Source organism: Crinia signifera, chromosome 4 (assembly GCF_055691185.1).
Source record: "Crinia signifera chromosome 4, ASM5569118v1, whole genome shotgun sequence".
In the NCBI taxonomy this organism is placed as follows: domain Eukaryota; kingdom Metazoa; phylum Chordata; class Amphibia; order Anura; family Myobatrachidae; genus Crinia; species Crinia signifera.
Window position 1 is genome coordinate 190512027 of NC_139220.1, and position 20733 is coordinate 190532759.

The 20733-nt window shown below is 41.8% G+C and overlaps 2 protein-coding genes across 4 annotated transcripts in view; one reads left to right on the forward strand and one right to left on the reverse strand.

Annotated features, from left to right (window-relative positions):
- TNPO3 (transportin 3) overlaps positions 1–2547 on the forward strand; it is a 59397-nt gene extending 56850 nt beyond the window's left edge. For all 3 annotated transcript variants that reach the window (XM_083183263.1, XM_083183265.1, XM_083183266.1), the window contains exon 23: positions 1839–2547. The gene's annotated coding sequence lies outside the window, so the exon portion shown is untranslated. The remainder of the gene's footprint in view (positions 1–1838) is intronic.
- Positions 2548–11428: 8881 nt separating this feature from the next.
- Positions 11429–20733, reverse strand: part of IRF5 (interferon regulatory factor 5) — a 63246-nt gene continuing 53941 nt past the window's right edge. Inside the window, exons 7-9 of the mRNA XM_083183267.1 lie at positions 19587–19976; positions 12279–12397; positions 11429–12119 (exon numbers count right to left, since the gene is read on the reverse strand). Of these exons, the coding sequence (XP_083039393.1) occupies positions 11871–12119; positions 12279–12397; positions 19587–19976 (758 nt within the window). The 3' untranslated portion in view covers positions 11429–11870. The remainder of the gene's footprint in view (positions 12120–12278; positions 12398–19586; positions 19977–20733) is intronic.

A 20733-nucleotide genomic window follows, 5' to 3' on the forward strand; every position in this document is an offset into this window, starting at 1 on the left:
TGTTTCATGGCGAATTTGTGCTATTTTCGCGTTGGAAGGGGATTTTTTTTGGGGTCAGAAAGTGAATCACCCTATTCAACGTGCACTTCTCGCCGTCTTTCTAAGTGATTGTCGCCGTGTAGTAAATCGCCATCTTTTCATGGTAAAGTGGAAAGTAAACTTTTAAAATAAAGTTGTTGTTTTTGTTTTACATTTGGTGTAAAAAAATCAGGAATTTTATTCCGTGAAGGGGCATGCTATTTTTATTCATGTGCTTATAGCACATGAATATATATTTAATTTAAAAAATATATATATATTTTTTTTTTACACAGAGCAGCCAGCAGGGAGCCGGTAGCCGAGAGCCGCTCATTAGATATTCATATATTCACTGTACCCGATCATTACATATGCACGATCGGGTGCAGTGAATACCTGGTCCCCTGCTGGCTCTCCTGGGGGCAGCCTGTGCTGCCTGGCTCCCAGGGAGCCCACCTCCCCCCCACATACGTTCTGGGGCAGGCAGGGAGACTTCCATCTCCCTGCCTGCCACCGTCCTCAGGGATGCCGCAGGGGTTCACACTCGCCGTCAGAGGCAGCGAGCCCCTGCGACGTTGAATAGGGTGGACAGCGAGGCTCCGGAACATGGCGGGCAGTGGGACTGTGCAGCGAATCCTTAACAGGATTCGCTGCACGCCGTGAATATTCTCATTGAATATGGCCCTTAGTGTTGCAGGGTATGTAGAAGATGGTTAGCGAACATTGTACAAGCTTCCAGAAGGGATCAGTAGTTAATTTACTGTGCCATGACCAGGCACAGCTCACCACTGAAATACTTTCTTCTGCGGTAGATATCGGGGGCCAGAGGGATGGCTGTCTGCACAAGATTGTAAGTACAGATGGAGCCAGCTCCATCTTTGGCCAGCGAGCGCCGGCGATGGAGACTGGGACATACCCATGTCCCAGTATCACGGCGGCAGGGCAGTGTCTCCAATCACTATCCACTGCAAAGGTGGAGCCAGCTCAATCTGTATGGTGGGAAAGGCTAGGATTAGGCTGGGGGGAGGTGGGGTCAGGGTCATTTAGGTTTAGGCCGTAAGGGGTCCTGATCCTGAACATCGGAAGACCGCTTCTGACAGCCAGGTTTCTACATATGGTCTACAAGCCCTACATAGGGTCATTTTATGGTGGAGATTTTGGGTAATATTCAGTGTTATTGCTGTGTTCTATGTATTGATGCTCATTTAGAACATATAAATGCTCTAATTTAGCTACATAAAAAAAAAAGGAAATAATAAAAAAAAAAACACCTTTCTTTTAAAATATAATTTTCTAAATTATATTTGCATACAATTCTGAACCGTAATTTGTTTTATGCAACTGCATAATAATTTGGGTGTAGTCAGTGACACACAATAAACCTTAAACTATATAGTCGGTTTGACAATAAGCATATATCAATGGTTTCCCATATAATGAAGTAAAGGTGCAATAAATAGCAAAACCTCCCTGTTATACAAGGCATTTAGAGTTGTTTCTGGGACTAATTTGAAACTAAAGTTAACCACACACGGTTTTTAGTTCAAACCCCATCGCATGTAGGGTTTGTATGGCGTGCGGTGCCCGCTCCCGCATATCGCAAAGTACAGTCTGTGCAGGCAGTACTTTTAGTACTAGATCGCATCTATTTCAAATCTCACATTGTTTTAGCGTATCGCATGCGATTTGATCTAGTACAAAATGCAACGATAGCACCTCTCACCACGTGTGGGCACCTATTTAATGTTTTCTTAAGGCTTGCTACAATTTGCATTCACTTGTTTTATACGATTGTTTTTTGTTGTTTTTCCCTTCCTCAGTGAAGATCGGTTACCCAGCCCAGTCAGACGGCACCTCCTAAACAGAGAACCATTGTGGATCGGCTTCTATACCCCCCTAGAGTGCAATGCCAAAAGGGGGACACAGAGCAAAAGAGAAAAAGCAGCCAGGCAAGCTTTGAGGATCGCGTCCCTGTGTAACGTGTGCTGAAGATAATATAACAAAACTGGGAAAAAAACTTAGTTAAACCCCTTCACTTCTGAGCGGGGCAAGTGTTCCCTACAGAGCTGTGGTGCAAGGTTACTGCTATAAGTCTCTTCCACAGCAGTAAGGCTCTCCATGAGCAGCCAGTGCAAGATGTGTACTGATGTCCCAATCCCCCCCCCACAGTGCCAGGTTGTCCTAGATCTCGGGGGTGAAGGGGTTCTCAAGGCAATGTTGAGTGCCCAGGCGCCACATATGCATTTTGGGATGGGAGGGATCGGGGGAAAAGGAGGTGGGGAAGAAGGGTTTAGAGCTTTCCTTGATGGACTCGTTTTAAAATAAAAATAAAGAAATTCAAGAAAATACTAAAAAAAAAGAAATGGAAAAAAAAGTACAAAAAAAAAAAGAGAAAGCCGTCAGATAAAATCCCTGGTTGGCAAAATTTAAATTTGCGTGGATGCAAACAGAGAAAAATATGCAGCTAAACTTTCTGTGAAATGAAAAAAGTAAAATGTGCAAAATAAAACTTCTAAAAAAAAAAAAAAAGTGTTTTGTTTACATGAATCTCATATGCTCAGTTGTTAAATGTGCGATATTAGGACTGCAGCCTTCCTTAGTGACCGTTACGAGCAGGTCTTTATACAGTTGTCTTTCTCTGTGTGTGAGAGCTTGATGAGAAAATCTTATGGGGAACATATATAGAGATCAATGTGAAAGCCTAACAAAGGAATTGCTAATAATGGTGCAACAAAACAACCTGTAGGATTTCCCTTACTGGTATTATATACAATGTTCTTTCCACCACACATCAGGAGACTGCCCAATATTGTAACCATTTGCTTTTGTCCACAAGCTAAAATGTATGCAAGCTTAAGGAAAACTAAATGTAATTCATTATTTTAGGCATTTTTAGGTTCAATATAAATATTGTAATTACTACAGAACCAACATATCTGGATTCTTTTCTTTTTGCCAATATTACTGTGAGCATCATAACCTTGGTTTCACATCCTTTTTTTTTTTTTTTTGTAAACTGCCAGTTGTGATGACAGTCTGCAGTTTTACACCTGTGTAGTATAATTTTATTTATATAGGCCGCTTAATAGAATGAATGTAATACAGTACAGAAACAATGAAGTACAGAAAAGCTTTTCATAAACAATACTTAAGGGAATGCAGGAAATGCTTGCGTAAACAGGAAAGTCTTGAGTCTATTTTTGTAGCATTCTAGAGTTGGGTCTCTCGAACTGTGCGGGGAAGTTAACTCCATAAAGTCGGAGCCGCATGGCTAAAAGCTCGACCCTCAGATGAATTACAGGATATTCTTGGTACTGCTAAAAGTCCTTTATATACAGGACGCAGTAACCTGGTGGGTCAGTATGGAATCAGACGCTCCTTCAGGTACCTTGGGCCTTGGTCATGTAGGGCTTTCAAACTCAGTAAGTTGATCTTGAAAATGATTCGCCATTTTATGGGCAGCCCGTGAAGGGAGTCGAGAATCTGAGGTATATGGCTAGAATGTGGGTGGTTGGTTAATAGCCTGGCAGCTGTGTTTTGTACCAGCTGTAATCGGTGCAGTTCTTTTGCTGGGAGTAATCCAAACAAGATGATACAAATGCACTTTTGGCAGATCTTGAGAGGGGATTAAGTGTTTGATTCTGGCTATGTTCGTCCGATGAAAGAATGAGGATTTGATTGTGGCTGATATCTGATATGATTTTAAGTGTCAAGCCGTTATCCATCAGCATGCCAAGATTTTGCACATGATCAGAGTTTTGTAGTTCTGTACCCCCAAGTGTTGCTGCAGTCCTGTCCTTTGATGTGTCCTGAACACAGAAGAGAGGTACAGTAGATAGTGAAAGCATACCTTGTAGCGGTTGTCATGACGGTGTCAGCTAGTAACAACTGCTGCAAGTACAGACTATCTCCAATCTGTAAACATAAGGGCCTGATTCAGATGTGGATGGAATTGCTATTGCTTCAATGTAAGCAGCACTGAAGCATGAATATGTTAAAGCAGCAGGAGACTACATACCTCCTGCTTGCATTATTGATCCAAGCGATTGCCTAGATTACAGCATATGTAACCATCTGCAGATCAGAGGCCAGGGAAATCTACATCTTCGAATGAGGATCATCATTCGCCCACAATGATGGCAACAACTCTATTTTGGGAAACTGAGGCTGTTATCATCCCCAAATGGCATAAGACTGCCATTCACCGGCCATGTGCTGACAATCTGAATCCAGCGTCACAGACCTGTACTGCTCGTGTACAAAATACCTAACATAGCTGCACCTCCAACCACATCGCAATTATGCCCTCTACACACGGTGCAATTCTGACTAACTTTCGATTCAATTTTGACTATCGTCAAAATCGAATAGTCCTCAAAAGGTTTTTAGTCGCATTCGATCCCAATGCATGAAGTCAAATAGAAGACTGTACAGGTAAGACTTTATATATAGTACAAATCTGTACTATATCGTCAAAATCAAATGTGTACACTGCGCTTATCCTATTCCTATTTTTTTTTTTTTTTTTAAAGTACTTTGTGCTGTAGGTATCACTTATTCTTACAATGTAACAATTAGTCATTTTTAACCCCTTGAGTGGTGGTTTTTGTTGGAGCAGGACAAACCTACCAGGGCAGATTTGTACGGCTCTAGCAAAACCCACCACAGAACCCACCACAGAACGTAGAGACCCACCCCCTCCAGAGTAACCACCAGGCTTGGGGATGTTCGCGGTGGCTCGGGAGAACTCAGGTGCCTGAACTCCTGAGCGCTCACATCGCATGCCATTATTGTATGGCATGCGATGAGATATTGGTTCTGATGGAACCTAGAATAATGCCATATAATGTCATTTATTTTGCCCCATTGTACAGCAATGGCCAAAAGTTTTGAGTATGACACACATTAGTTTTCACACAGTATTGTGCATCAGTTTTTCTGTTGCCAATTTGCATAGACTACAAAATGTCAGGAAGGATCACATGAATTACAACGTTCCTCTTTGCCATGACAATTAATTTATACTCTAAACCAATATTGATGCTTCATTTCATCCACAAAAGCAACATCTGAAATGTAAGTGATTCCCTCATTAACTCCTTGAGTGGTGGGTTTTTCTGGGGCAGGACAAACCTAGCAGGGCCGTTTTGTTCTGCCCCAGGAAAACCCACCACTCAAGCTTCAGCCACTACCTTTAGCAGGTAGTGCTGTTGCCAGAAGCAGCAGCGGTCACTCTGGAAAGTTTGGGGGGTTGGGCGTGTCCAAGTGTTCAGATGACCGAGTGCTATCGAGCAGCCCAAACTTCTGGGTGAGTGCTCAGTGGCGGGGGGAATGCCCAGAAAATTTCCGGGCGGGCGTATCATCAACGTGGTTAACACAGGTGAGTGTGTTGATGAGGACAATTTTGGCTATCTCTGTCAATGTTGATTGAGTTAGAATAACAGATTGGAATCTTTAAATGTATGGTGGTGCTTGAAATAATTGTTCTTCATCTGTTATCCATGGTTACATTCACAACAGGGAAAAAAAAAAAGGATAGAGAAATTCTGGGTGCACTCAGAAAACGGCTCAAGAAGACATCCAACTGATATTTCACAACGGCTCAAGAAGACATCCAACTGATATTTCACATTTTCTTAACTAGATCTTATTTGTTTGATTTAAAGAGGTGTGCTATTCACACCCACCTAAATAAGACAATATTAAAGATGTGCAGAAAAGTTAGAAAGGGTGATTAAAAAGAATTGGGATGTGGAAACTCTTATGAGAAGTTATTAAGCATGCATTGTTCTGTTGATTAATCCTCTATTGCAGGGGTTCCCAATCTTTTTCTAATCACGGCACCCTAGAGTATCAGAATTTTTCCAAGGCACCCGAAAATATAGATCACATGAAGTAGATTGTGTATATATGTGCTTCTTAGGTTCAGTTATGTGGTAGAGGGCAGGATTTAGTTCTGATTGATCACATTTTATGATTGGCAGCCACCAGCACTGGTTTTGTCCAGAAATAATTGATCATAAATAATTTTAATTTGTCCTGGACGACCAACTCGAGGCACCCCTGCAAGTGTCCCGAGGCACCCCAGGGAGCCTTGGCGCACAGTTTGGGAACCACTGCTCTATTGTATTAAATAGTATTTGCCCACCCAGGAAAGATATCATAATAACTTCCTTTTATTGTCCTTTAGTCATTAAATAGTGTTACAACCACTACTGTTTCTCATGTGTTGCAATTATTTCACTTCGTTTCTCTTTATTCATCCAGTGTTTAAATTGATACACTGTGTCAAAGTTTTAACTTTTTAGCAGTCTGCAAAAATTATTAAGTACTGTCTTCCAATATTGGCTAAAGACAGTAAATTGCACGTTGTTTGTTCATTTAATTACAAGATATAACTAGGACTTGTCACTCTTGTAGCTGCGATTGTCACATCCTTATAGACAGTGTGTGGTTCAGAGTAATATGATTCTTCAGATTTTTGTGATGAAATATCTATGAATTTTAATGTGTGCCCAATCTTTTATACACTTATAATATCTAGCACATTACGCTATATAATATTTTTGTATATTCTTCTGGGATGTTAAATGTGATTTAGTGAAGACAGTATTTCACCCTATTGGCTCCACAATATTGCCACTATATTGGGTGTTTTTGAGCGATTTTATTTTTTAGATTGCATAGTTACACTCACATAGACAGGGTATTCATACCGTTCACCCTAAGATTAGAATGTAGCTTTATAGCTTAATATCAGCTGGGTCACACAGTATTATATGTCTTTATGGTTGTACATGTGCATAGATATTTTCAGCCTGATGCCGTGTAATGCCTGCGGCTTTCACAACAGATTCACAGTGCCGGTATTTTAGCACTGTCTATTTCACAGTGTTTCCACTGTGACTGGCATCCCCATATCAAATTGGTATGTATGGTTCAATAAATGTGATATTCGCTATAGCCCCACTGCACTCTGCGTCTCCTGCCTCGTGCCGCTGGAGTGCTCTCACCACTAACGCTGATATGATTTAGCCGCTGTTCATCTGCTCAGGCTCATCTATCATGCATATATTAAAGCAGTTTCATCACATCACACTTCATATAAAGTTCATTAACATTAAAAATGTTGCTCTGTGTTTGTCCTGTTAAAGGAGCTTTAAGCGTTTATTGCCTCATGCTGCCGCCCTAATATGTGAATGCAGCTTTTGCCGCTGTCCTAGTTATATCTTGTAATTAAATGAACAAACAACGTGCAATTTACTGTCTTTAGCCAATATAGGGAGACAGTACACATATAATCATTTTTGCGGACTGCTAAAAAGTTACAACTTTGACACAGTGTATCAATTTAAACACTGGAGAACCAAAGTGAAATAATTGTCACACATGAGAAACCGTAGTGGTTGCAACACTATTTAATGACTAAATGACAAAGGAAGTTATTAAGTATTTGCCCACCCAGGAAAGATATCCTATTTAATACAATAGAGCAGTGGTTCCAAAACTGTGCGCCTAGGCTCCCTGGGGTGCCTCGGGTTTGTTGTCCAGGACCAATTCAAATTATTTATTATCAATTATTTCTGGACAAAACCAGTGCTGGTGGCTGCCATTCATAAAATCATACAATCAGAACCAAATCCTGCCCTTAACCACATAACTGACACATATAAACACAATCTACTTAATTTGATATATATTTTTTGGGGCCTAGGGGTGCCTTGGAAAAATTCTGATACTCTAGGGTGCTGTGATTAGAAAAAGATTGGGAACCCCTGCAATAGAGGATTAATCAACAGAAAAATGCATGCTAAATAACTTCTCATAAAAGTTTCCACATCCCAATTCTTTTTAATCACACTTTCTAACTTTTCTGCACATCTTTAATATTGTCTTATTTACGAGGGTGTGAATAGCACACCTCTTTAAATCAAACAAGTTCTTTTTTTTAACAAAATGAAATATCAGTTGGACGTCTTCTTGAGCCATTTTCTGAGTGCATCCAGAATTTTACCGTCCTTTCTCTTTTTTTCTGTTAAATTATTACATAGGAGAAGGGTAGCACCACTGTTCTAGGAATATACGGATTTAAAATAAACATATTGATAATATGGTAAAGAATTTGAAAACAACTCATAGGAAGACGAACAAAAGGAGCACGCTGTGCGGAATTAAAAACCCTTTCCATCTATGGTTACATGCAAGAAAACACATGGTCCTTTCTTTGAACAAAAGACCTTCACGGGCCAGGGTATTGCTGCTCATAAGGTTGTACCACAATAAACCATTTATTTGATCGAGAACTTCAAGCAGAGTTGTTTAATAGTTGTGAAGGCTTCAGGGTGCCCAAGAATGTCCAGCAAACGCCAGTGCAGAGCTTGCTCAGGAATGGCTGGTGTGAGTAAATCCGCATGCTCAGTGAGGCAAAGACTTTTGGAGGATGGCCTGGTATCAAGAAGGGCAGCAAATAAGCTGCTTTCAAATAAAAACACCAGGGACAGACTAATATTTTGTGAAAGATACAGAGATTTTATTACTCTGGACTGGGGTAAAGTCATTTTCTCTGATGCACCAAGCTGAAAGGGTATTCATATGCATATATACGCTCAGTGCATATACACTGAGTGGCTTTCCCCCTGCCCGGTGCCGACGGAGGGGGGAGGACGGCTTTGCATAGCGCAAAGCTATGCAAAGCCGTCCTGAAAGCAGCTCATCTGTTGGTATAACCAGCAGATGAACGGCTTTCCCGGCGATGTAGCGGGAGCGCGCAGCAGCACTCACCAATCAGGGGGTATTCAATGTTTGTCGTCCTCCCGCAGCCATCTCCTGACGGGGCCCTAATCAATGTTGTCTTCTCCAACAGCATTGAACAGGGGTTCTCCGCAGAACGAGCCTGACATCACAAGCCGTCGGGCTCGTTCTGCCGAGAAAAGCCGGAAATAGGCGAGCTCCCGGCCGGAGCTCGTCTATTTCCGCCCTCAACTCGCGGCCATGCCCCTTTCTCGCCGCTCGGCAGCCGGGACATTGAATCCCGACCACCGAGCTCAAGTCGAGCAAAGCGAGAACGGGACAGGGGCACGGCTGTCGAGCTTTCTCAACAGCCGTGCCCCTGACATTGAGTACCCCCCTTGGAACTCTTATTTATATATAAGTTATAACATTTTACTGCTGAGATTCTGAAAATATTATTATCCGTTTTATTGTCAGATTTTGGGGGCTTAACATGCCCAGGTCACCTTGTTAAAGGCTGGTGGAATGATTGGACCTGTCTCTCGGTGTACCTGGAGGAAACCCACGCAAGCACGGGGAAAATATACAAACTCTACACCATGGTGGGAATGTAACCCATGACCTCAGTGCCGTGAGGCAGTAATGCTAACCATTTCACCGTCTGTGCTGCTCCTCTGCTATCTCTTGCCTTTTGCCTACTTCTGTTCCTCCTGCCTTCTGCTACATCCTGCCTCTCTGTAGTTTTGCCCTCCTCTCTTCTATGCCCCATCTCCCCCTAGTGTCTTTATTAATCTGCTTCAACTTGGCTGGTCCCTCCCACTGGATAGTCCCACACAGATATACAAGGGTTTGGTATCAAATTAATAATCAGTCTCCTGGTGAATTCCTAGTCCCATTGCTGAGATTTTTTTTTTTTTTTTTTTTTATAGAGCATATATACTTCCCTATATGAGCAGTAACCAATGTGGATAAAAAAGTAGTAACACATGTGATAACTCTGTATATACCTTCATATGTGCGTTGATCTATAGTAACAACTGTAAAAAAAAGGAAAGCAGAAGTTGCACTATTTACCGTCTTGAAACAATACACATTTAAATACATCTTTAGTGTCCTCATATTATAATACCATATTGTTGTTACACATTTAACTGAATATAGATAGGAAGGTGAATTTGTTATGTGAGAAAAAAACTAATGCGGGTGTATTGACAACCTGTGAACAAGTGATTTCACTATGCATAGATACAATTCTATTTAAATTTAGCTATTCTCTTACATTGTAGCAATACATGATACACACCAATTCCAATGTGTTGCTGACTGAATTAGAGTACAATTCTAAAGAAATTAAAATCTACAATAGAGTGCACACAACCCAGAATAATAGGAGTGTGATTCCTGCTGTATTATGAAATATTTTTGTCGCCAGTAGCAAGGTAATAAATATTCAGAGATAAATTACAAGTGATAGAGTAGTGTGGTGACTAGTATATTAATATATGCCCTGACACACAAATAGAGACCTGTGATTGTCAGATTAGTCTGTGCGACAGAGAGAAACTACCTTTCACATTAATACATGCTCTGATACACATAATAGAGGAGTAAAATGGCAATATAACATTTATGAGAGAGATCGAATCAATTATTCTTGGCGATAGAATTATTTTCTCACTTTTGATCCCTGAGATAAAAAAAGGAAAGTCTAGCACGCTACTATTAAAAAGTAGCAGATCGAAGTGATCTGTAAATGCCTCAGAATTACCTATCTCACCTTGCTACAGTGTCAATATAAATATAGCTAGCAGACTGTATAGAAGAAATTGATTGAATCCCATAGTGAAAATATTTGATAACCATTTTTTATAACAGTCATTTAGGACAGAATGGAATTCTATAGAACACTAATACAGTGCATAGCATTTTTACCTGTTTTTCAGTTTGTTTCAACACTTTTTTCATATTTTGATTAGATAGTTTAGATCACAGGGCGGCCAAATACAGCCAGTATGTCCATGCTTCTAGGTGCCACCGCCACAATTTCCCTGAAACGCCTCATTTAAAGTAGACAAGTACAGATGAAGCTGTGCTCATCTGTAGTGCTGGTGTACCTGAGCGACCCCTAAGGCGCGCGCGCGCCTCTCATATGCTCACGCATCCATTGCCGTATAGAGGAGCGCCGCTTCATCTGGATGCTATACTTAAGTAAATATACGAATAGCAGAGAATATGGGCACATTCATGTTGGGAGCATCACAGAAGGCTACTAGGACTGCAAGAAGTTAATGTATGCGACAGAAAGCCATTACTTGGCCAGCATTATGGTTTATGGAAGAGGTTTTATTTTACTTTAGCAGAATAAAACACGGAAGTGCGCACTAATTAAAAAGCAAGTTTATGTTTTTTCCTTAACATTTAATAAGATAAATTCCTCTTACAAATATGATTTATTTTGCATTTTGATGCAAGATGAAATTCATTCCTCGGAAATTACCAATTTCGAGCCAAAATACAGAAGTGAAACAAGAAACAGTAGCCCAAAGCAAATAATCTGTTCCTCTTCAGTTTTAAACACATACACGCAACTCTAGAATGTAGCTTAGAATTACTGCAGCATACTAAAAGATATTTCAGTGGTAATAGTAACAGTAGCACAGGGTATATGAAACCCCCCCCCCCCCCCCCCCCCCAAAAAAAAACCATTCCATTCTACATGAACAGATCATGCAAGCCAGGGGGACAATCGACATAGTATACACACCTCTGTACTTATTTGCTCTGTTCACAAAGATTTACTTTTATGTGAATAATTCTAAAACACGATATGTAAGATTTATATTCCTGAGATGTTCTGCAGTCGAAGCACCCTTTAATTGTTCAATTCTAGCTTGGAAAATAGGAAATTTGTCGATGCCGTATTAAAAATCAAATAAAACTACTTAAACCAGTGAAGTTGTCCAAAATCAACCTGAACACAAGAAAGTCAACAGTCACTTGTGATTAAGTTCATCAAAAATAGTTTGTGGTTCATATTTAGTATACTCCATGGTTACACCAAATACTATAAGTTATAAATCATTATCTGTACATGTATCCGTGTCCAAATCAGCATACTAAGATTACTGCATGTTTCCTGTATGCATGGGCCATGGTCCAGAGCCTAGGTCATCCCCAGGATTTGGTCCTCCTCTCTCTGCGACCATTGGCTGTGCCTGCTGGCTTTGCCAGAGTTGATGAAGTTCCTTAAACTGTTCTACCATCTTGTCCTTTAAGTCTGGATGCGAGATCTGAAGTTTTATACTATCAGCTGACCAGGAGGATTCCCCTGTGAAGATTTCTGATAGCAAGCGAGCAGCCACAGGAATGACCTAGAATTTCAACAATTAAAAAGTAAAAACATGGTATAGGACCCAATAACAATTGGTAGAAGTCAAACACAATAAAACAAATATAAATTAAAATTGATTAGGTATGGCAATGGAGACAAATGAAACACATGCTCATGAATCTTACAATATAATCAGTACCTGTACAGTGATGAGTTTTTTCTCTCTTGGTTTTTTGTCTGGCCATTCTTCTCCAAAACAGAAGAATATCTCATATGGAGGCAGCATGTTCTTCTGTCCTTTCTGACAGGCAATAAGCTCTAAGGGCCAAAAAAAAAAAGACCATTCTGAACCCAAATCTTTTGTTAACAAGGTACCAATTAATTTATTAGAAAAAGCCACATTATGCAAAAAAAAATGGAGGCAGGCCTGGTGGATGACAATATGGCGCTGCTGGCTACTGTGCAATGTCGTGAATTGCAGTATCATGCGCACGGATAGAGCCATGACAATGGAAGCTTAGAATACCATCTTCATGATTCCCATCCTGCCCACTTCAATATGAGGCAAATATGGTATGAAATGCAAATAGATATGTGGTGACTAGGGCCAAGGGGGACAGCAGGATAGTCAAGAATTTAAGCGAAGAATGGAAATAATTCCAAAATAGAATTTCTATTAAAGGCTATGAACAGAAATGGGTCTTTGAGTGCACTGCGACTCACAAATGATGGTGTGCCATGTGACCCCATTCCAGTTCATGGAGTGAAAGGACCTACTCTCATTCAATCCACTAACCTCTCTAACCAGGTTTGCATAATACCTATGAAGCATGGCAGCCAACTTGTTTAAGAATGATTAGGGGTGCTCTATCGGACTGAAATATGTCCTACTTAGACATGGATAGTGGCAGCATAAGTTATGTATACACCAGACGTTCCCAAACGCGGTCCTCAAGGCACCATAACAGTCCACGGTTTAAATATATGTATGCTGGGACACAGGTGACTTAAGTAGTACCTCAGTCAATCTGATTAACCATCTGTGCTGAGCCATAGGTATACTTAAAACTTTGAGAACCATGTTGGGGAACCTCTAGTACTGTACATTACACAAATCTGTGCATTAGCTAAAATTGTGGTTGTTTTGTTTTTTTTATTCCTTTTGCATCAAATTTACTATCTGACTGAGAGGATTTCCAGCATTTAGTTTTTTTTTGTTTTTTTTAAAGGCTTATATTAATTATTATTACTTAAAAATGTTACAAAATGTTTGGTGTATACACATATTTATAGTAGGCTAACACACAACTAAGATATGGCTTCATGATTTCTGGAATGGTTGGAGAAAATAATGACCCAAGAGTAACCGGTCATTTTAATTTAGTCTTCTGTTAACTGTAAAGAATTCCCTTTCATCTCAAAGGTATGAAATCTATCAGTAATATCGGGTAATAAGTTATTGGGTCTTCCTGACTTGTGTGACCAGCAAAGTAGTCTCAAGCCCTATACACATGGGGTAATTTCAGCCATAAAATCGCCAGAGATATGGTCGCTAAGCGACCATATCCATTGTGTACGGGCTGACTGTTCCAGGGAGCAGGCTCCTGCGACCAGCCCTGGGTTCGTCACCGGAGCATGCTCCCGTGACCAGCAGCTGCCCTAGGCAGTGTGTCTTGTTTTTTTCAGAGACCATCTATGATCGCTGGCGAGATCAGGACACTTAGCAATATGATCGCTGAGCAATATTAAGCCTATATTGCTCAGCGATCATATTGCTCTGTGTGTACCAAGCTTAATGCTTTCTTTTTGAAAAACAAATAGTCTTCCCAGGAAGCTATTAATATAATAAAAGTTTGGGAAAAAGTAATGACCACCAAGCTTGTCAAAGTGTTAGACACTGCCATCCGATAATGGTGATTCTTTTCATCTGTGTAAACAAGGTCCTGAAAGAAAGCCCCTTCATTGTTCCAGTGATAGCCAGTGGTGCTGTTCATTCTCTTATGATGACCAGCCGACCAGGGGCCAAGAAACAGCATCATCACCACCAGTGGCTGAGAGAGCTTGGAGGGTTCCCAGCCTGTACCCTATTGCACTCTGTCTTCTATTCACCATCCTCCTGCAGCCATGCCCTTCCAGCTTCTGCACAGCCCCCACTGCTCCCCAATCACCTCTGTGGGGAGTAATACCAAGCAAACCATCCATTCCCCTAGTGCCCCCTCCCACTCTTATCAGTACCTGGGCCAATATCAGATAGCACTGGTGCAGCTTTACAAAGCCACTACCATCCATTCCTTTGTATATAGTCTGCTACATAATGAAAATATTTGTACTGGTAAATAAAAACAACTCACTGCTTTCAAGCAGGAGCATAAGGCCCCTTTCACACACACCGGCAGCTGCCGGGCAGCGAAACCTTGCAAAGACAAAAGCCGTGCTGTACACAGAAGTTAATAATGGACATGACACGGGATGGCCACGGGCTGTGGCCATCTCGATTTCACCACTGGAAGGGATGACTGCCGGGCTGTGGAGATCCCCACCATTGTAAACTTCTGTGTGCAGCATGGCTTCTTGGCCGTGCAGGGTTTCGCCGCCCGGCCTTAGCCGGAGTGTGTGAAATTGCCCTAAGGGTCAATCTATAAATAGGAGAAGAAAATCATTCCACTGTGTTTATGTACTTCGTTCATGATCAATAATGTCCCAATGCCATATAATATTTAAAGATCTTATTTCATAATAAAGAGAATGCTGTACATATATTGGGTTTCCGTGGCACACTCAGAATAGCTATTGTTGTAATTCAAAAAAAAAAAGGGAGAAATGATGTCGGAAACAGGAATTAAAACAGGTTTTTACTATTGCTTGCCTCACTTGGACAAACACCACTAAATAAATGAGTAATATCTCTCAGATCACATGTGACTTGCGGAGTGTAAAATAACCCTCACAGTAGCAGTTGTCTTAATGTCATGTTCCCTTATGGATTGCATGAATGAAGATATTACATCAGGATAACTCACCAAAGAACGTTATCATGCAACAATCACTAAAGAGATACAAATATCATAGAAAAGAAAATGTATTCAAAATATTACCGAGCTCAATACTGGTTGCTTTACTTTTACACTGCAAGATAGAAGTAGTTTGAAGCACAAACCCCACCCAAATCTAATTCTCTGCAGTGCACTTGGTTTTGTTTTGTCCATTAGGGCGGGATGTATCAACATACATCTCCGCCCTTTGCACGGCAGCCGCCGCGATGCTACCGCATATGTACTAACATATACGGCCAGCATCGGGCTGCGGTAACGGAGACCCCCGCGATACCTGTGATGTGGGCTGCGGGGGTATCCGTCACCTCCCGGCGGCTGCCAGCGTCCCCCTGTGTCTCCTCCTCCCCTCTGAAGCCGGATGTCCTGCCGGCTGTGACACCAGGGGGAGGAGGAGGTTAAAGGAGGACGGGAGGGGGTGGGCGCGCGGACGGCGGACGGCGAAAGAAGCCCATAGGCTTCTATAGGGTATCGCCACCCAGAAGAGGGTGGCGATACCCTCCCTTGCGAAAACGGGGCGGATGGGTATTGATACATAGGAAAATGCGGTAAAACGGGTGTTTTACCGCATTTTCCCGTTAGTACATCCCGCCCTTAGAGAGAGAATTTGTTTTGTGTGTGAACCAGAATCAGGCCCTATATACAGAGTAAGAAAACTAGTTATTTCCAGTATACATCTGTAATATCCCAAAATTTGTGTACTGTATATAGTGAAGCCTGAACATACTTTCCCACAGTAATAAGCAGGGTCAAACCATTATGTGTCATAATAGCCCCATAGCCACAGCGCACCCACCACCGTTCGTACGCGATAAATGTTAGCGCAACGGGCCTACCGCAGAGCATTACTGGGAGACTGGGAGGGGACGGGCGGCAGCATGGGATGTGGAATTGCTTCTTCCGCTCTGCCCTGTGTAGTCTCAGAGCAGTGGCGGATTCAGAGAGTTGCCGCTGCCTTGAACCATCTAACAACCGCTAGTCTCTCTGTCGTGCCCCATGCTCGTCTGCGCCAATATTTTTTTCTGGTGGTGCTTCCCTTATGTGCCGCGGCAGTAGTCAGAGCGGCCAACAGTCTCCCCCCTGTGCGTGCCCAGAATTCGTCTGCAGTGCCGCTATGTTTGATCTTGATGGGCCTCCCTTATGTGCCACATAGAGAGCAGCTGCTCTAGTCACCGAATGGGGCCACCAGTTTCCCCCATGCCTGGGGCTCACTCATGCTTTGGCTGCTGCTATTCAAGGTGAGGTGCTTTTCTGGGCTCTGAAGAACCAGGGAATGGCTGGGGATACCATGTGTCCCCCACATCACTGAAGTACACGGACACTTCTTTGGCATTTGGAGAATATATATATATATATATCGCAAGGTGTGTGTTGACCTGGCACTCCCCTAGCTGGTCAGGGACCCAGGTGCCTTCCGGAACAGTTGTGCAGGAGTAGGCAAAGAAGCAGACAGCGGCACTCTGGGAATTTTCAAAAACGTGTATTAGTGCAAAAATAGCATACCAACGTTTCAGGGCATAAGGTACCCCTTTGTGAAGGTGAAGTGTTACTGCACGCTGTCTGCTTCTTTGATTATATATATATATATATATATATATATATATATATATATATATATATATATATATATATATATATATATATATATATATATACACACACACACACACACACACACACCAGTACGACGCGGGTGGCACTCCAGGAATAAAGACAACAGAACGAGATCAAGTTTCCAACGTTTCAAATGTTATTACAACATTTTTCATCAGGATGAAAAATGTTGTAATAACATTTGAAACGTTGGAAACTTGATCTCGTTCTGTTGTCTTTATTCCTGGAGTGCCACCCGCGTTGTACTGGTATATTGGAGCGAGCTTGTCTCTCTCTCCCTTTGGGAGGGCACCCGGTCCTACATTACAGCTGTTTGGAGTGCCGGCCATCCTCTGGAAATTTGTTATATATATATTTATTAGGATCCCCACATCAGGAAGGAACCAAGCACGGCACTGGAAGACTTGTAAAGGTGGTTTTTATTACCTTTAACGTTTCGAGGCTGTTTGCACCGCCGTCAGGAAGAGAAATACACACAACAAGAAACTGTTACCAGCTCACCTTATGTACCTGAGTTCCCACCTGCATTCATTGTCCTCCACGCCTCCGATCACTGATTTGCACCCAGCTGGAGCGGCGGCATGAGATGACATCAGCGCCGACTTCCAGCTGATTGTTGCTACGCAACAGGGTACACAAAGCAGCGAGCCGGGGCGGGGGGGCATGTGTTAGCCTGCAGGGAACCCGCGGTTGCACAGGAAAATATACATAAAAAAACATCAAGTACATACAAATAAAAACATACACATAAATTTAAAATACATATACATAAAAATAAGTACATCATCGCAATGTACCTAGAATAAAATGTTGTATCAGAATAAAAGTACAGTTAACCAATCTGATGTCGCAGTGTTTGTATGCACCTCTTTACATCAATGTACTCCACATAATCCTTTCAACTGCTTCTTGTTCCGGTCACCAAGAAGCTGTTGAAATTAGAAGCAATGTGGATTCATAAGCTAGATACAGTATGTCCTAGAGGACTGAACGATAGGATTATGTGGAGTACAAGAAGTGTTCTTGGGCAAGACTGAGCGGTGAAAAGACCACCGGGTAATGTGGGGATTCCTCCCATCTTTTTTAACATAACATCCTTTACAATTATGAAAACCCATGGGTGTCATACTGGTTTAGGGATAAAAACAAACTAGAGAAACAATTTCTTAATTTGAAAATCAATTTTACATGTACACCTCCTCGTTCACAACACTCGACTCCCCTGCTCTTCTGAAGAATGCATCAAGGACTTGGGGTGGGCCACGGGCAGGATTGGAGATTTTAGGGTTATTTTGTTTGTGTGCCGGGTAAATACGGACTGCATTATTCTTACACTATTTTATTTCAGTTTGAACACACATTAGCCAAATTGAACTCTCTTTGCACTTGTTACATCTGCCCCAAATGCAGTGAAATATGGTTTTGTTCATTTGAAGAAAACAAAATGTGCTGTGCAATCAACTCTGAATTAGAAGAATATTCCAACAGATTATTGGCCTAACAAGGAAATGTTACCTCAGGAAAGGGAGATAAGGTAATCCTGCCACAGTCATGTTTAATACCAATTTGGCTCAAATATCTGACCACACAGTGCCCATGTTAGCTTAATAAAACTATTAAGGACCCTTTTTTATTTAGGTTTTAATACAATTTTGAAATTATTTTATTTTCAAAGTTATTTACGTCTTGCATTTGGCCATCTAGAAGGTTTTATTTACACAGCCACTGCAAGGTTGATTCACCCTTTAGCCACAGTAGAGATCATCCTTATTACTGTGGAACAAGTTGCTGTATGTACATAATTATATACAGTCCACAAGCATTTGGGGAAATACACTTGCATAATGGAACTCAACCAGTGTTCTTTATCTGTGCAAAGTCTGTTGTAATATTGTTGTAATCAGGCAATTTAGCCTATTGTGTAAGTGAAACTAATACCCCTTTCACATTGCACACAAACAGCCTGGGTCAATGTGCGGTGTAAAAGGGCCTTCTGAAAATACCCAGGTCCAGCAAACCAGCATTCCAACCTGGGTTAAAAGAAGGGTTAATAGAGGGTTGCTGTGCATTGTGAACGAGTAAGCCAAGTCAAGCTCACACCATGGAGGAGGCAGCGTTATCTTCAAGCGCTGCCTCCTCCCCCACCCCCCAATGACATCAGTAACCTGGCTTATTGCCGGGTCACTGTAGGGGACTTTACATTGCAAATTCCAGGTCGCTGCTGGGACAGACCCATGTCCAAATACCAGGTGCAACCCAGCATTTTCAGATGTGAAAGGGATAAAAGTAAACCTGTCTTGTCTATCAACAAGGCTACCCTCCCCACCTAATCTATACACAGGTTTAACTGGTCTCTTCTGCCCCTGCCTCTAGTCAAAAGCCAACTCTCCCCCCAGTCACGGTAGACTGCTCCCCCCCCATTGGTTTACATGCCCAACAGAAATTAGGCATGATGTTGTTATTAAGCACTAACATCACACAAAAGACAATAGGACTGCAGAACCAAAACCCAGATATCACTGTATTCCCATTCAGGGCCAAATTTATAATTTTTTGAGACCAGGAAGGAATTTTTCCTACCTCTGTTAAATTGGAAACAGAGGTTATAGTTTGACCTCCTTTGTAAATTATAATTTAATGAGACTCCAGTTGAACATGTTCAACTTTTATCTTTGTTTGCAACTTTACTACCCATACAACTATGAACACTTATCCTTATGTTACTGGATGTGCAGTACATGTCGAAGCTGCATGGTCTTTCTTTCTAGCTATTGAGCATAAGTATAAAAGAAAACTATGGTTAGAACGTAAACAGCACCAAACACGACCCCCCACCCACTCACCATTTAAGAAGGTCTCCAGACTAAATAGTTTGATCCTCTTCTCTCGTTCTATAGGATTGGGTCCACCTATGTTGGCTGCACATGGTCCAGACCAGAAAACTTTGCACTGGCACAAGCGGATGGCATAGATATCCTGCCCTTGCAGGGTGAGGATGAGTCCTCGATCCATCACATCAAGAAGATGATTAGTGTAGAACTTCTGTTTCTCATTACCAATATCCTCTGTTCCAGGAAACCGAACTTGTTCCAGGGTAGTTGGCCCAAACAGCTCTACTTGCTCTGGTGTTGGCTCAAGGTTACTGTAGAAAAGGCGGCAGCCATGAGGGTTACTCACAGTCATTGCTCCGGCTTGCTTTCCTCTATATAAAAACTTTATTTCCAAATCCGTCACTAAGACAAAGAAATACAATAAGAAAGACACCAGTTAATGTCATGATATGCAGTTAATAGAAAATTCCTTTGCCATATAGGGAGAACTGTTAATTTTAAAATGATCTTTTCTTTCAACTGTTGATGGACCTCTTTTTCTTTGAAAATAAATGATGGATAAAACAATATTTAAAAAATAAAATAAGCTTTTTGGAATAATCGGTGTAAAATGATCTGATGTGCTAGCCATTCACATGGATGTTGCTCCTTGGTCATTATCAGGCTGTCCAATTGTAGCCTCATCTTTCAGTGCGAAAAATTATTCATGTTTGAGTGAAAATACATATGGGCCCTGATTCGGATTTACAAACGTCCCCCTGCATTCGCACAGGGAGTTCGATGTTGAAGTTCTCCAAGGCACTCACAAAGGGGGGGGGGGGGGAGCGCATGAAAGAGGAATGCGAACACCATGCATTTTCTGGGCGTACACACCAAAACACTGGATGTGCCCATGCGAACATGGGACGGGCATCTGGCTTCAGGGGTTTGGTGGCTGACATCACCAGACGTCAGCTGCCTGTCCAGTTCTCTGAGCAGGTGGCCACTAATCTAAGTCAGCAGAGACTGATTAAGATTTGCGAGTACTGCAAAAATCATTCCATGGTCTGTGACCAAATGATTTCAGGCCCACATGCAAGCCTTTGAATGGATGTTTATGCAAAACATCCATTCACAGTGCACTGGGTATCTTCGCTGGGCGGGCAGTCACACGCCCGAA